Below are 16976 nucleotides of genomic sequence, written 5' to 3'. Positions count from 1 at the left end.
CAGTAATTTTTATGGTGATATCTAAGGGTTAATAATTGTATCCTATTCATGTGAGGAAAAAATAATCAATAGGCGTATAAATGGAATATATTCTGGTCTTTTTCTAAACTTCCTCTAATGGGATTCTTTGGGGCTTTCTTTTCCTCACTCAGGACATGTTGAGGATACAAAATCAGTTGAGTTTGCTTCTGTTGCAATTTGTTCAACTTTTTTTCATAAAATGTGATTTGATAAATGCTAAAGAGTGTCCTGTGATTTTTTTTTTTATCATGTGATCTCATGATATTATGATCAGAAAACGTGTTTTTGGTTAATATGACTAGTGTTGAAGATAAGGAAAGATGGTCATATGTGATTTACAATAATATCTGATGGTAAGATCAGGATGAGAAAGTGATGTAACCTCGGCTGTATAGAGATTTATGGTGAAACCTGAACTGATGAGAAACACAGATGAGTTATTCATAAAACTGTCCCATCAGCCAGTTATGTGTCAGCAGTGCAATGTGTGTATGTTAGTACTGACATCATCATTTAACACTGAATTATCTGTGGCTTCAAGCCGTTTATAGATACATAACAGACATCACACAATGAAATAGTCCATGAATTCAGCAGTAATATTTATTATATGAACTGTTATCATTCCATATGACACAATACAGGTATAATCAAGTCCTCAGGCCAAGAGGGAAAAACTAAAGTCTTGCAGAGGATGAGTGTGAACGAGTGAAGTAGAGAGTTGGAGCTGGAATGCATTATTATTAAAATCAATCTACAAGCGTAAAAAAAAAAGAAGAAAAAGCTCCTTTGTCTGAAAATAAATAAAGAGCAGCTTCTCTGAGCCACACGACATGTGATGGGAGCGACTCAGGACTCACATGAGACCGACTGACATACTGTATGTAGACCACCACTGCTTAAGTTCCAGGTTTCAGACCTGGTGGATAAACACAGGTGCAGGAACTGTTGTTTTTATATGGATGATATTAAAATCCGATTCACATGACAGTAGAATTTATTTTGGAACAAGCAGATGTTTCGTTTGAATCAACCGTTTTAAGATGACATCATTTCCCTGGGTTGAAACAGGTGGTGAAAAAACCAAAAGCAGTGAAATGTTGGATTCCTTTAGTGTCAGGATGAAGCTGCAGGTCTGACGCTGCCACCACAGAGTGCAGGTCCAACAGTCTCTACTCCACCGGCCGGATGCCTTTGGCCTCCTCCAGCTTCCTCAGGGTCTCGTCCCACTGGGTGAACTGCTTGGACAGCAGGAACATCTGCCAATCACATGTTTACAGGTCAGTTCAGTGGGCGGAGCTTCTTTCCTCGTGCAGCTCGACTCACAGAGATTTGGTCAGTGACGACATTTACATCTGATTTACGAGTTCAGTTTCAGAGCAGAAAAGAGCTATTGATTATTCAAAAATAAAGAGACTACTTTCACAAATGTTTCTTAAAAAGCATCTCTAACAATACCAACACAAACACAACTCATTCGTCTTAATGAGACACTGATGAGGTGACCACCATAAAAACCACTGCTGGGATTAAACATTGACATTATTCCACTGAAATTGATTTATAAACTCTTCCTAAATTAAAATATTCTTGTTATGTTGTTTAGGAATGAATATGAATATGTTTTCTTTTTATTATTCATATTCAAGGTTTGAAAAGACATAATTTTCTGCCAATAAAAGCTCTAAATAACAATATTATTATTTCAGTTTTGGGGGAAATGTTGTTAGTAGTTACTACTAGCTCTGGCCCCCCGGCTTTGGAACAGCCTTCCTTTTAGTGTTAGATCAGCTGACTCCACTGCAGTTTTTAAACAACGTCTTAAAACCCACTTTTATAGGTTGGCATACTCTTAACTATTTCCTGTTCTTGTTTAATTATTCTAACATTTTATCTGTACTGCAAGAGCATTTTTTTAAACTTATTTTTACTTATTTATAAAATCATTTGTATTGTACCTTTGTGAATTTGTGCTTTTACTGTTTTGGTGGGTGCACTGCTGTTGACTATGGGCTATTTTTGATTGATTGTGGGTCATGTGACCTCAGAGGGAGGGAGGTTTGCATGGGTTTTTCTTCTGTTTTTGTTCTTTTTCTGTGATGTTTTATCTGTAAAGCACTTTGTGCATTTGCTTGAAAAGTTCTATATAAATAAAATTATTATTATTATTATTAATAATAATAAAAATTATTATTATTAATAATAATAACACAATAAATGTTTATTTCACTCAAACACATACCTATAAATAGTAAAAACCAGAGAAACTCATCATTTTGAAGTGGGCTCTTAATTTTTTTCCACAGCTGTATAGAATTGTTTTATCCCTACAGAGAGAACAACAACAAGTTTGTACCATTTTGTTGTATTCCTCAAAAAGCTTCTTCACTTCCAGAGACTGAGCCTCAGTTTGGTCCTGTAGAAAACACAAAACAGTAAATGTAAAAGAAAGAGAGGAGGATGTGTAGAGGTAAAGAGAGAGGAGGAGAAGAAGATGGCGGTCACCTGCTCTTTGATGTGGATCTGTGACAGCCGCTGCAACTTGGTGGCGTGTTCTGGTACGTCTGTAAACGACAGAAACACATCACACACATCAAGTACGTAACAATGGTGGTGCGTCCACTTTATTCATCCAGCAGCTACACAACAACACAAAACACCACATGACTGACTACAAACACCAGGAATTACATTGGTTTTCCCGCTAAAGCATACAGTAAGTGCTAAACATGGATGCAAAGAAATGTTGTTAACGGCATCATAGTTACATACAGAAATTCATCTTTCAGACATTGGGGATCTGAAGCTTTCTCAAGCCTTTTGTGAATAATAAACCTGTCTGTCTGACTTTAGTCGACACCTGAGTGAATCATCTCCTCTCTAAAATCACAGAGCAGATGTTCCTTTGTCTTTGATTCGCTCAGCATCCTGCTGCCAGGTGACACTAACCTCTGATGTAGTTGCTGTCCAACAGCGGCTGCATGCTGCTCACCTGCTCCAGCAGAGCAGCCTGGGAGAGCAGGAAGTCCTCCTCTGTGGAAACAAACGCCACAATGAGGACTGAATCAGCTTCAAATGGCTCGTTATGTCTTTATTTTTACAATTATAGGACTAAAAATTAGGTTTCAGGTTCCTCCGGCTTCTTACCGGCGAGGATGAACTCCAGCTTCATAGCGTCTGGCACAGTGATGTGGTCGGTGAACTGGGGGTCCAGGTACTTCAGAAGGTCCTCGACTGCAGCACAGCAACAATGACTGAGATCAAAGTCTCACCAAAACATGGACTAAATTCTGACAATAGAATAAATCCCTGTGCTAAAACAACATTTTTAATTTCAAACGTGAACAACTATATAATCATGAGGTAGTATTCCTTTTTTTGGGGTAAGTTCATCAATAAATACACATAGTTACATTGAGCCTACAGTATGATCCAGGTTGTCTGGGCAGAAACAAAACAACATGCAACTCACTTTTCTTGTGCAGGATCTTTACTCGCTCCCTCTTGTTGGCCATGTTGGTGAGGCCTGCCTGAATCCTGGTCAGCGGCTCTGCACACTGCAGGACAGAGGACAATGAGTAGATTTTATAGTAGTGATACAGAAAGGTCATTCATATTTATTTTATACTGTGTAACATGAATTTGCTGTATCAGGGCTTCAGACTGCCCCTAAATCGGGGGCCTTAGCACTCAGAATCTGGACTCTGAGGATCATAAATGTAGAGGAAATGTGAATATTTGCTTTGCAAGTCCATTTACAGTGTGCACCCCTTAAATTTTAAATTAGGGGCCACAATGCTCCTAGTAAAAAAAGGTTAGTCTGGAGCCATGTGTATGCAGGACAACAAGGCAAACATTTCATTCTACAAACTTACACATCTGTAATAATCTCATTATGAGTACAACTGGAATTAAGATGTTTTTTAAGTATGAAACCTTTATTCATTTTGTAGAAACATAAAAACACTACTTAAGAAGGACAATGAGCAGTGTTGGGAACGTTACTTTTAAAAAGTAATTAGTTATAGTTACTAATTACTTCTCCCAAAAAGTAACTGAGTTAGTAACTCCACTACTTCACTATAATAGTAACTAGTTACCAGGGAAAGTAACTATTGCGTTACTTTTTCTTTCTTTTTTTTAAGTTTAAATATGTCGAAGAATTTGGATTTTTTTTCTCTCATTTTTAAATTGTATTTTATTGTTTTCATATATTTCACTGATCGCAATTATGGAATGCGAGTGTGTGTTTTATTGAAAGCGAGGCTGGTGTGCCTATGAAAATAGGTTACAGTGGGTTTTTTAAGTGCTGTGGCTACAAGCAAATCTCATATTGTCTCTGTACAAAGACAACAAAGACCTTTTTAAATGTGAAAACAGCGGAGACCTATTCAAGATTTGCGTTTAATAACAGGCGAAACATCGAAATTAATTTATTCATGGCCACATTAAGTGAAATTATTAACTTTACCGATTATCCATCTGATTATCTGTCCTGCTGCGAGCGCACAACAGGGTATCTGCGGATCCTTAAAAAGTATTAAATTTATTAGAAAATTCTAAGATGGTCTTAAATATATAATACACAGAATCATAAAATATGTATGCACTTAAACTTTTATATGAAATGGTATGCGCGCGGGGTCTTAAAAAGTCTAAAATGTGAAAATCTAAATTTTAGGTCTTAAAATGTCTTAAATTTGTTGAATTATTGTGTTCAAGTCTTAAATAATTTTAGACAGGTCTTACATTTTCTTATGCCCACCATGGGCGAGCATTTCACTCGCATTTGCCCCTAAAAAAAACAAACATGTGTGAACCGGAAAAATCACAAAAAGAAAGAGCACACGATTGGTCAAAAACTACAAATCCCACAATTATCTGGCCTCAACAATAACAGTAGTTAGTGTAAGTAAGTGAGAGTGGAGCTGTAGGTGAAAAGAGGAAACAACGCCACGTCTGGTCCTGTTCTGTGTTGTTCGTTCACACCGTCACCGTTTATTCGTTACGTCCGCGGTGTAAAAGGCCGTGACGCAAAGACGCGATTAGGCGCGAGACGCGGTAGACGCGACTTTTTTTTTTTGCGACGCAATACACCCGATTCTTTTATGGCGACGGGACCTTCGCGTCTTCGTCCTTTTCATCGTGTTTGGTGGGAAGACCCACAAGGGGCTTCCCACCAAACACGAGGAACGCTTTTTTTTCGCTCGAGTTTATACGCGCGACCAAACGCGAGATACGCGAGAAATGCGATTTATCGCTCGTTTTGACTTTGTGTAAATTCGCGTCTTCACGAGCCCGCCCATTTTCACTACAACAACAACATTTCTGCTCTCACCAACCATGGTTGAGGTCACAACGCTGCTGTAGCTGCTCTGGAAGAGTTCCAGCTGATGAGCTACAGAGACTTTAGAGTCTAAAGGAGCAGTGCGTCGCTGTGTCGGACTGTTTGGATTTAATGAAGAAGCTGCACAGAGTCAGGTGAGCAGAAGCTCAGGACAAACACTTCGCTCCGGGACATAATGTAGCTACACCTCACATGTTCTTGTCTTTTACCTCAGAGAGATTAAAGTAGTGTCTGTTTCCACTTTCCCTCCGATCTCGGCAGCTTCCCTCTGCTAGTCCGTGTGTGTGAGGCTAAACTGCGTGCGTGTGTGGTTTGTGTACAAACTGAACACTGCCTCTGATTGGCTTAGCATGAAACCTTACTCTGCCTCAACCAATCATCATCACTTATGCGGTTGTCTCGTCCCTCCCTCCCTCCTCCCCCCTCCCCTCACCAAAGGAGAGGAGGAAAAAACAACAACAGTTTAGCAGCTTCTGTGTCTGAGATGAGCCAAGTCGGAGGACAACGGCTTCACTGAGTAGTTTGTAACGCGCCTCATTTAATTGTCGGTAACGGTAACGGCGCTGTAACGGTGGAAATAGTAATTAGTTAGATTACTCGTTACTGAAAAAGATAACGCCGTTAGTAACGCCGTTTAGCCTATTTTAACGCCGTTATTCCCATCACTGACAATGAGGCACAGACTTCCAAAAATACCAATTGTTTTTATTGAACAATAATTTACTAGAGTTAAAAGGAGCACATATATCTCTTCACAACCTGAGTGTCAGTTATACCACAATAATTTCGAGAAAAATAAACAAAACAGGAACAGGACTAAAACTTAGTGCAACTCAAACCACAAAAAAAATACTACAAACCAAATCACCACGTGCCACAGCAAAAATGATTTTGTGTGTAATATTTTTGATTTGTGGTAACAGATGTGTACCATTTTGTTGTGTATTCCTCAAAAAGCTTCTTCACTTACTGTAAAAGGGACTGAGTCTGGGTCTGGTTGGTTTCATATCACTGTTATGGACATTTTCTGGACTCACTTCACTTCCTTTTTCATTTTGTTCACCTTGTTTCATGACCACTTCCTGACAAGTTTCCTGCCAGATTTTCAGCCACACCTGTTGCCAGATTGTCAAGGTTCCCTGGTTCCACGCCTGCTTTGCCCTGTTGATTACTGTTGCATGTGGTTTTGGATTGTTGTGGTCTTTGGTCTGATCTCTGCACTTGAGTCTCTTAGCCTGGTCGTTGCCTCGTGGGCAGAGCTAGACCTCATTGGGGAGAGTGGGGTAAAGTGAGACACTTTTTACATTTGCTCCCCTCTAAGCGAGCTAAAATGATTTATCAGTAAAATTTACACATTTCCTATTAATTCAGGATGTTTCCTAGCAATGGAAATAATCAGAATGTAATGAAGGACAGTGAAAATATGATTGTTTTAAAAAAAGTGGTCTCGTGTCTCACTTTACCCCAGCACAGGGGTAAACTGAGACAAACTAGAAAAATCAATGGGGTAAACTGATCCACTTACTTTTTCCACTCTGAAACTACCATAACAACACATGTTGTAACAGTGACAGCTAGCTTGACAACCACACATCCCAAAACTAATGTCGGACTAGTAACAGAATCATGGGGATTGGTCAGTTAAGCACATTTTTTCTAAACACAAAGTGACTCAAGAACAAAATCAAATACAACACAGAATGTTTTAATTAACATTCAAATGACAGATAGAATCAGTTAGATAGTCTGGGGGTCAGATTGTAGGACCCGACAATTGTGACCATTTTGATCAAAAGTCCTCTTTTATGTGGGGGGAGCCGACAACGTGGAATGTGACTAAAATTGAATGTAACCAATATTAAGTGAGCTGACTGAAGAACACACATCATAACAAAGCAGTGTGGCTACAGATCATGCTTGATCACGTGAGATTTCTGGCTTGGGGGACGAGATTCTAGTGTAAATCTTTGTGTGTGGTGCTCACAGTCTCACTCATGGATTTATTATAATACATCCATGGTCTCACTTTACCCCGCAGCATTTGTCTCACTTTACCCCAACACCCCTATTTTAGAAAAAACGACCTCTCTTAGAAATTCAGGCTAATTTTCAGCCAGCATCATCACATGGTTTTATATGTTGGTAGTTCATCATCATGTATCATATAAGTTTTTTTACGTGAATCAATTTGCTTTGGCACAACAGTTGATTAAGTTGACAGCAAGAACATTTACTTTTACATGCCAAAATCATATTTTTGTGAAAAAAACATGCTTCCACAGCATCATGAGGTCCTCTCCTTCATGGCCATGGGGAAATGGAAGGGGCTTGAAAACATAATGGTCACATGACCATAAATGTGTTTCGTTTTCTAGATACAAGGGGTGTCTCACATTACCCCACTCTCCCCTAGGGGCCAGGGATGGACCATCCAACTCTGCCTTCCTGTAAGCTGCTGTCATTAACCTCCTCCCACTTGGAACCAGCACCTGCCCTGCCCTAAATGTGTTGCACCTGTGTCTCATGATCCTCCCCTTGTCCTTGATCAGCTGTGAGTTTGTCTTCATCCTTCCTGTCAAGCGTTCCAGCCTTTTGTTTGTTTCGATCCTGCCTGATTACTCTTTTGCCCTGTCTGCCTTCTGCTTCTCGGACACCTATGCCTGGATTTTGTGGACTCCTGGACTGTAATAAAGGTCCTTTTCTTACATCCTGCGTGAGTTGTGCTCTTGAGTCCTCTTTCTGTGAGCCTACTCTGATTATTTGACTGATTTTTATGTTCTCCTCTGTCAGTTCTCCACTGTTGCCACCATGAGGAACCTGGTCTTGTTTGCACTGGCCCTTCAGCTAGTGCTCACAGAGGTTAATGAGGAAGTAAGTTCCTTCCATATAGTTACTGTTTAAACAACAACCTGTTAACCATCAGTTTATAATAACCTAGTTATTAGTCAGCACATTGTGATTTAATAATCAATTAATTAAAATACTTTAATTGTGCTTTTCTGCAATTATTGTGTAGTTGTAGAATTGATCTCTGCTTTTTCCACAGTACAAGTTTGGAGATTTAATCTCGTTTAAAAGGAAGTATCGATACACAGTGTTCACCTTCAAGCACTATGCTATTTATGTGGGTGATGTGGAGTTTCCTGGCAAAGAGGAAGGACAGGATATTTTTCATCGCACAGGTACACGTATCACATACTTGCAGACGTCATTGTTAAATATTGTTGTATAATTAGTATGTATGTATAATTTGTGTGTATAAGTAAATTATAAGTAAACGTAAATTAAATAAAAACGTAAAGTAAAAAAAATAAAAACGTAAAGTAAATTATAAATAAATTATATTCATGATTTCGTAACATAAGATATGTTTAGACAAGGATATTAGTTAGTCATATATAAGGAGAGGGGGTGGGAGTTTATAAGTTTTACTTCTTCTCACTCCTTTTCGAATATGTATTCTATATTTCATGTTTAAATGTTTTGTCTTATTCTCTCTTTTTTTTATTATTATTTTCATATTCGAAATAAACATTTCAATCAATCAATCAATCAATCAAATAGATAGCTCAACATTTAGTCATATTCTCCTATATAGTCAGCAGTAGGTTTGTTACCTTTAATTATCGGTGAATGTTGTTTTGAGATCTGCGGGGCAGAGACGTGAGCTGCTCAGTGAACACAACGGTACAGGGGGACCTGTAGGCTACCGTTGTGTCCCTCATCAAACTCAAATACACAATCCAACAACTCCAAAACGCTGTGGTGGACAAGTTGTGACCTGCACATTCACCACACTATGAGATAATCATGCATTAGAGACAGAGTTGTTTTAGAGGCTAACCACCGGTGAGTGCTTTAGGACGGGGGCGGGGGCCCGTTACTGAGAATGTAAAGTGGCGCGTTACTACAGTTTGGTTGAATGAAAAGCAAGGTGTCAGATTTTGGCCACACATCATCTGCCTCAGGACAGGGCATGACGGCGAGCTAAGGTAACGTTAGCTAACGCAGCATTTGAAACCAAAGCTGAGGGTTTGGAAAGTCGCCAGATATAGCAAGAAAGTCGGCAACACTGCTCAGAGCTCTGGTACATCCACTCTCATTCTTCTTCTTCATCTCGGGGCTGGTGGTTGGCAACCAACCTGAAGGTGCCTTACCACCACCTGCTGGACCGGAGGTCTCACACTCCAGTCCAGCAGAGGACAAAATGGGCCGCAATTAACAGCGATTCAAATAATTTAACGCGTTATTTTTTTTTAATTAATCTCATCGCCATTAATGCGTCAACTATGACAGCCCTAATAATTATACATGATTATCTCATAGCGTGGTGAATGTGCAGGTCCCAACTTGTCCACCAGAGCGTTTTGGAGTTGTTGGATTGTGTATTTGATGAGTTTGATTAGCGTCTCTGCCCCGTGGACCTCAAAACAACATGCACCGATAATTAAAGGTGATGAACCTATACTGCTATGGGGATTATGGTGAGAGGAGGATCTGACTAAATGTTGAACTATCCCTTTAATAGTCATTGATTAACCTGCTCTCAGTTGACTGATAATCTGAAGTCTGATGATGTTGATGTCTTTCATGAACATCTCATATTCCTGTTACTTTTTGCTTATTACTTTCTCACTGAGTTTATTTACCCTATTTCCATGATTAAGGTCCAAATGATGCCACTGGAGACTGTGGGTTTGGTGTCCTTGCAAAGCAGAAAGGTGTAAGAAGCAAAGACAATTTCTTGGATCAATATTACAAAGGAAACTTGGGCACACCAGAACATCATGCTCAGATAAAAGAACGCATCTACTGTTGGAACGACACAAGAAACTGTGGAATATATAAACTCAGAACAAATAACTGCGAACACCTTGCTACTCACGTGCGCTATGGATATAAGGTTTCAATGCAGGTATGTGACACATTCAACACTGTGACCGACTGGTCCACATCAAAAATAAATAAAACAGAAATCTTCAAAGTAAACATTTAATTCATGCCAGTATAAAAGAAAAACAAAATTAAAATTATGCAAAACTGATCTTTTATAAGTATTTCTGCAAAATGAAGATACATATTATCAAGTTAATCCATATTTAACTGCATCTAATTTGCTTTGTTTTCAGGGAGGAACAACTGCTGGTTTGATTCTTAAGCAGCTTGACAACCTGTGGAAGAACATGGAAGAGAATGAGAAATCTTCATCTTCTGTTCAAATTCACTGCTTTCAGTGGGTCGGTACGCACCAGTACGGAGTACTGAAACTACTAGATTTTTGCCCCCAGCATACCAGGACTTTTGACGGCGCACCGGGGGGTACCGGGAGTCTGGACGTATTCTGTGTTCCTGTTCTCTTTCTCGCTGACCGATTTGTGATAGTGATGCCACAGTTCTGTTGCCCTGTGGTTCTCCGGTGCGCTCTCTCACATGCACGTACACGCCACAGCCTCATCATAGTAGACCAGGGATTCTCAACCTATTCCAAGCTGCCCCCCCCCCCTCCCCCCAAGCTGGTTCAATGCAGTTGGGCCCCCCCCCCAACACCCGGTGATATTCAATAAATGATTCTGTTTACCATTGAGGACAATGAAAAATTATCAGTTTTAATTGTTGAAATGACCAGAAGGCTGACCAAGGGCCACCAATGAATATATGCATACTGCATGCCTGCAAACTCAGGAGTGAAAAAGGTGAGTCACCAAACCCCTGTAGGGGTTGGTGACTTAAACACATAAATGACTCTGAGAAGAACATGAAGTGAACATTTGTTTTAGATAAAAAGCACATTTAAATCTAGGGATCTGGACCAGCCATTCAAATTAGTGGCGTCGTTTAAGGCTCAGTCATTTCAAATTGGTGTATAAGTTTGGTTTTCACTTCCGAGTTGAAGTTTAGGGTCTATAGAGCAAATTGAGTCTATAGTGTCAAACACACAGATAAAAAATGGCCTGTAGGGGGCGCCGTAAAATATGTAAACTGCTACAACTTTTGATTAGATTATCCAATTTTAACATATGAGGTATGTATGGATTCAAAATTAAAAGGAGAAACTAGTATGCCAAGCATTTGGTGATAAGATACAAATAAATACACTTTTAGCCCAATATATTAAATGGACACAAGCAAAATTGTGCTTTTTTTGAAGATAAAGTCTGGAAATGTCCTCAAAGTTGCTATGAAACATGATTTTTTAAAGTTATTGTAAATAAAGGCTGTGTAATGACTCAACTGGATTTAAGATTGGTGTTCAGAATATCCCTATATAGCATAAAGATAGCTGGGATACCCATACACAAATATGGCTGCATATAGCCCATGACAGTAGAATTTATTTTGGAACAAGCTGATGTTTCGTTTGAATCAACCGTTTTAAGATGACATCATTTCCCTGGGTTGAAACAGGTGGTGAACAAACAAAAGCAGTGAAATGTTGGATTCCTTTAGTGTCAGGATGAAGCTGCAGGTCCAACAGTCTCTACTCCACCGGCCGGATGCCTTTGGCCTCCTCCAGCTTCCTCAGGGTCTCGTCCCACTGGGTGAACTGCTTGGACAGCAGGAACATCTGCCAATCACATGTTTACAGGTCAGTTCAGTGGGTGGAGCTTCTTTCCTCGAGCAGCTCAACTCACAGAGATTTGGTCAGTGTCGACATTTACATCTGATTTATGCGTTCAGTTTCAGAGCAGACACAAGCCATCGATTATTCAAACATGATTATATAGCCTCAGAAAAAATTAAGAGACTACTTTCCCAAATGTTTCTTAAAAAGCATCTCTAACAATACCAACACAAACACAACTCTTTTGTCTTAATGAGACACTGATGAGGTGACCACCATAAACAGTGGCGCCGCCAGCCGGAATCCTGTACGCACTGTGCGTACAATTTTTTTCATAGGTGGAAAAAAAAAGAAGCAATTTTGTTTATTTTGAGCGGGTGTGATAAAGACGCTTGTTGTTTGTAACAGGCTAAACGTGCTGAGTTCATTGATTGTTAAACCAATCAGTGGAAGCCTAACGTAAAAGCCAGTGATTGTCGTTTACATCATGTCATCTGTCTCTTTTTGATTTCTGGCGCCTATTACACTACCGCTATGTGATGATTACGCCCGGTCCAGTATAGAAATGTCAAAAAGACAGTTGAGCCTTTTCCAGGCATTTAAAAAAAAAAAAGAGAGATCCAAACCCACGATCACAAACACGCAGCAGAGCAGCGATAATGAAGGTCTCTCCTCTCTAGCTCCAAACTCACTCGTCTGCACCGCGATTATGGACTCATAAGTGCCGATTCCAGGTTGAGCCCCCACTGGGGGAGCCTCGGCCCATCAGCTGTGTGTCTGTGGGTATGTGTAACCCGTATGTGTGTAGCCTGTGTGTGTTAATCTCTCACGCGCTCTGTTAAGATGAATCAACACAAACCGCTGCAGAGCGCGAGCCTGGCACAGAGGTGCGCGCTCTGGCGCATCTGGCACAGTCGGTTAACGGCACCGAAAGGAAACTGGCTCCGCTCCGCGGCTATTTCGCGTCCGACGTCTATGTTAAGCACATGTTGTTATTGATATTGTAGCGTCCGACCCGACGTAACTACAACAACATAACACAAACTTATCTGACAGCTCTCTCACTTTTTCCTCTGCTCCTCCTCACTCACCTACACACACTGTCTTCCTCACACTCACCCCGGCCCCTCAGCTTCTCATCCAACCATACCCTACCTGCCCGTACACATTCACAGTCAGTCAGGAATCACACAACTTAAACATCACAACAACATTACTGCGGGGTCGCAACAATATTTTCAGTTGTGCAGTATATTATGACAAGTCCCATTGCTACGTGGCATGATGGGCACAGCGACCCTCCCCCCCCCCCGAAAAAAAAATTGTTGCAGCCTATTTGCCGTTTCTGTGCGTACATTGAAATTGAATCCTGGCGGCGCCACTGACCATAAAAACCACTGCTGGGATTAAACATTGACATTATTCCACTGAAATTGATTTATAAACTCTTCCTAAGTTAAAATATTCTTGTTGTGTTGTTCAGGAATGAATATGAATAAGTTTTCTTTTCATCATTCATATTCAAGGTTTGAAAAGACGTAATTTTCTGCCAATAAAAGCTCTAAATAACAATATTTTTATTTCAATTTTGGGGGAAATGTTGTTAGTAGTTTCTATATTAACACAATAAATGTTTATTTCACTCAAACACATACCTATAAATAGTAAAAACCAGAGAAACTCATCATCTTGAAGTGGGCTCTTATTTTTTTCTAATTGTTTAAACCCTACAGAGAGAACAACAACAAGTTTGTACCATTTTGTTGTATTCCTCAAAAAGCTTCTTCACTTCCAGAGACTGAGCCTCAGTTTGGTCCTGGAGAAAACACAAAACAGTAAATGTAAAAGAAAGAGAGGAGGATGTGTAGAGGTAAAGAGAGAGGAGGAGAAGAAGATGGCGGTCACCTGCTCTTTGATGTGGATCTGTGACAGCCGCTGCAACTTGGTGGCGTGTTCTGGTACGTCTGTGAACGACAGAAACACATCACACACATCAAGTACCTAACGGTGGTGTGTCCACTTTATTCATCCAGCAGCTACACAACAACACAAAACACCACATGACTGAATACAAACACCAGGAATTACATTGGTTTTCCCGCTAAAGTATACAGTAAGTGCTAAACATGGATGCAGAGAAATGTTGTTAACGGCATCATAGTTACATGAAGACACAAAAACACTTCTACAGAAATTCACCTTTCAGACATTCAGTACGTTTACATGACACTTGAAAAAACCGAATTATTGCCTTAATCCGACTATAACTGGACAACTGAAGTGCATGTAAACACCTTAGTCGGACTGAAATCGGAGTTGAGAACTCCGATTAAGACACCCAGATAATGCGATTGGAATTCGATTTTCTCCGTCATGTATACACCTTAGTCAGAGTATAACTGGACAATACATGTGCGCATGCTCCACAACAGTAGAGACGGCACAAAGTGGAGCAGAGAAGCCAGCCAAAACCGGCAAAGTAAAGAAAAAAACCCAACATCAGCGCCGATTCAATGCATTTCACACAGCGCGACCAGCAAGAGTGTTTTATTAAAAAAAGAGAGAGAGAGAGAGAGAGAGAGAGAGAGAGAGAGAGAGAGAGAGAGAGAGAGAGAGAGAGAGAGGAAAAAAGGAAGCCCGTATCCTATTCTCCGCGCATCCAGCCCAGACTGGCGCGTCTGGTCGGGAACTGCAGTTGAGAATTTATTATTAAGCTACTAAGTTGTTTATATTCAGTTTTTTACGAGGTGACAGAGAAGTCAACAGGACAGGGGGCGCATTAACCCGCTGAAGCAACGGGTGACGGCGCATGAGGGGGCGGACCCCGTCAGTTATTCGGTTTTCTCAGTTGCATGTATATTGAGACAAGGACAGAAGTCTGACTTGACGCCAAAATCGAATTTTGAGCATAGCTCGATTAAGCTCTGCATGTAAACGTACTGAGTGGGGATCTGAAGCTTTCTCAAGCCCTTTGTGAATAATAAACCTGTCTGTCTGACTTTAGTCGACACCTGAGTGAATCATCTCCTCTCTAAAATCACAGAGCAGATGTTCCTTTGTCTTTGATTCGCTCAGCATCCTGCTGCCAGGTGACACTAACCTCTGATGTAGTTGCTGTCCAACAGCGGCTGCATGCTGCTCACCTGCTCCAGCAGAGCAGCCTGGGAGAGCAGGAAGTCCTCCTCTGTGGGAACAAACACCACATCAAGGACTGAATCAGCTTCAAATGGCTTGATATGTCTTTATTTTTTACAATTATAGGACTAAAAATTAGGTTTCAGGTTCCTCCGGCTTCTTACCGGCGAGGATGAACTCCAGCTTCATAGCGTCAGGCACAGTGATGTGGTCGGTGAACTGGGGGTCCAGGTACTTCAGAAGGTCCTCGACTGCAGAACAGAAACAACGACTGAGATCAAAGTCTCACCAAAACATGGACTCAATTCTGACAGTAGAATAAATCCCTGGGCTGACATGACATTTTGAATTTCACTTTTGCTTTGCAGCCTTAAAGGGATAGTTCAACATTTTGGCAAATTGGCCCATTGCCATAATCCCTATAGTCATAGCAGTAGGTTCGTTACCTTTAATTGTCGGTGTAAGCTACTTTTAGAACGGCGGAGCAGAGCCGCGAGCTGCAGAGGTTGATGGGATTTCTTGGTTTCCCTCATCAAATACACAATCCAACAACTCCAAAACGCTCTGGCGGACAAGTTGTGACCTACACACACACTCTCTAAAACAACTCTGTCTGGTAACGTTGTGTTATTATCTCATAGCGTGGTGAATGTGCAGGTCACAACTTGTCCACCAGAGCGTTGTGGAGTTGTTGGATTGTGTATTTGATGAGGGAAACCAAGAAATCCCATCAGCCTCTGCAGCTCGCGGCTCTGCTCCGCCGTTCTAAAAGTAGCTTACACCGACAATTAAAGGGATAGTTCAACATTTTGGCAAATTGGCCCATTGCCATAATTGCTATAGTCATAGCAGTAGGTTCATTACCTTTAATTGTAGGTGTAAGCTATTTTTAGAACAGCGGAGCGCAGCAGCTGGCTGCTCAGAGCTACGCTATGGAGGCTAAGGGAATTTCTTGGTTTCCCTCATTAAACTCATCAAATACAAAATCCCAAAACTCCACAGCGCTTTTGTAGACAAGTTGTGACCTGCACAACCACCACGCTATGAGATAATGACGGAACGATACGAAACGGAGCCGATTTCGAGGAAAATTCATACAAAACCGCTGATGCGCGTTGCGTTCAGGGACAGTTTTTCAGCAAGCAGTCTCCGTATTTACCCTGTATTTACCTCGAAAACGGCTCCGTTTCGTATCGTTCCGTCATTATCTCATAGCGTGGTGGTTGTGCAGGTCACAACTTGTCTACAAAAGCGCTGTGGAGTTTTGGGATGTTGAATTTGATGAGTTTAATGAGGGAAACCAAGAAATTCCCTTAGCCTCCATAGCGTAGCTCTGAGCAGCCAGCTGCTGCGCTCCGCCGTACTGAAAATAGCTTACACCTACAATTAAAGGTAATGAACCTACTGCTATGACTATAGCGATTATGGCAATGGGCCAATTTGCCAAAATGTTGAACTATCCCTTTAAAGGTAACAAACCTACTGCTATGACTATAGCAATTTTTTGGTGTAACTTCATCAATAAATACAATACATAGTTACACTGAGCCGATGATCCAGGTTGTCTGGGCAGAAACAAAACAACATGCAACTCACTTTTCTTGTGCAGGATCTTTACTCGCTCCCTCTTGTTGGCCATGTTGGTGAGGCCTGCCTGAATCCTGGTCAGCGGCTCTGCACACTGCAGGACAGAGGACAATGAGTAGATTTTATAGTAGTGATACAGAAAGGTCATTCATATTTATTTTATACTGTGTAACATGAATTTGCTGTATCAGGGCTTCAGACTGCCCCTAAATCGGGGGCCTTAGCACTCAGAATCTGGACTCTGAGGATCATAAATGTAGAGGAAATGTGAATATTTGCTTTGCAAGTCCATTTACAGTGTGCACCCCTTAAATTTTAAATTAG

General features: G+C 40.8%; 2 protein-coding genes across 2 annotated transcripts; both read right to left on the bottom strand.

The window, feature by feature from the left end:
* Nucleotides 1–1193: 1193 nt before the first annotated feature.
* LOC146972657 (dynactin subunit 3-like) lies at nucleotides 1194–3574 on the bottom strand. Its single transcript, XM_085802129.1, has 6 exons — nucleotides 3494–3574; nucleotides 3169–3255; nucleotides 2971–3054; nucleotides 2527–2585; nucleotides 2378–2437; nucleotides 1194–1280 (listed from the first exon to the last, which is right to left on the bottom strand). The coding sequence occupies exons 1-6, from the start codon at nucleotides 3534–3536 to the stop codon at nucleotides 1194–1196; spliced, it is 420 nt and encodes a 139-aa protein (XP_085658255.1). The 5' UTR covers nucleotides 3537–3574.
* An 8272-nt stretch (nucleotides 3575–11846) lies between these two features.
* Nucleotides 11847–16704, bottom strand: LOC146972656 (dynactin subunit 3-like). Its single transcript, XM_085802121.1, has 6 exons — nucleotides 16662–16704; nucleotides 15230–15316; nucleotides 15031–15114; nucleotides 13836–13894; nucleotides 13687–13746; nucleotides 11847–11933 (listed from the first exon to the last, which is right to left on the bottom strand). The coding sequence occupies exons 1-6, from the start codon at nucleotides 16702–16704 to the stop codon at nucleotides 11847–11849; spliced, it is 420 nt and encodes a 139-aa protein (XP_085658247.1).
* Between the last annotated feature and the right edge of the window lie 272 nt (nucleotides 16705–16976).

Source organism: Trachurus japonicus, chromosome 16 (genome assembly GCF_045865225.1).
Source record: "Trachurus japonicus isolate A0001 chromosome 16, Traja_1.0".
NCBI classification, from domain to species: Eukaryota; Metazoa; Chordata; class Actinopteri; order Carangiformes; family Carangidae; genus Trachurus; species Trachurus japonicus.
This window is presented reverse-complemented; position numbering and strand designations above follow the sequence as displayed.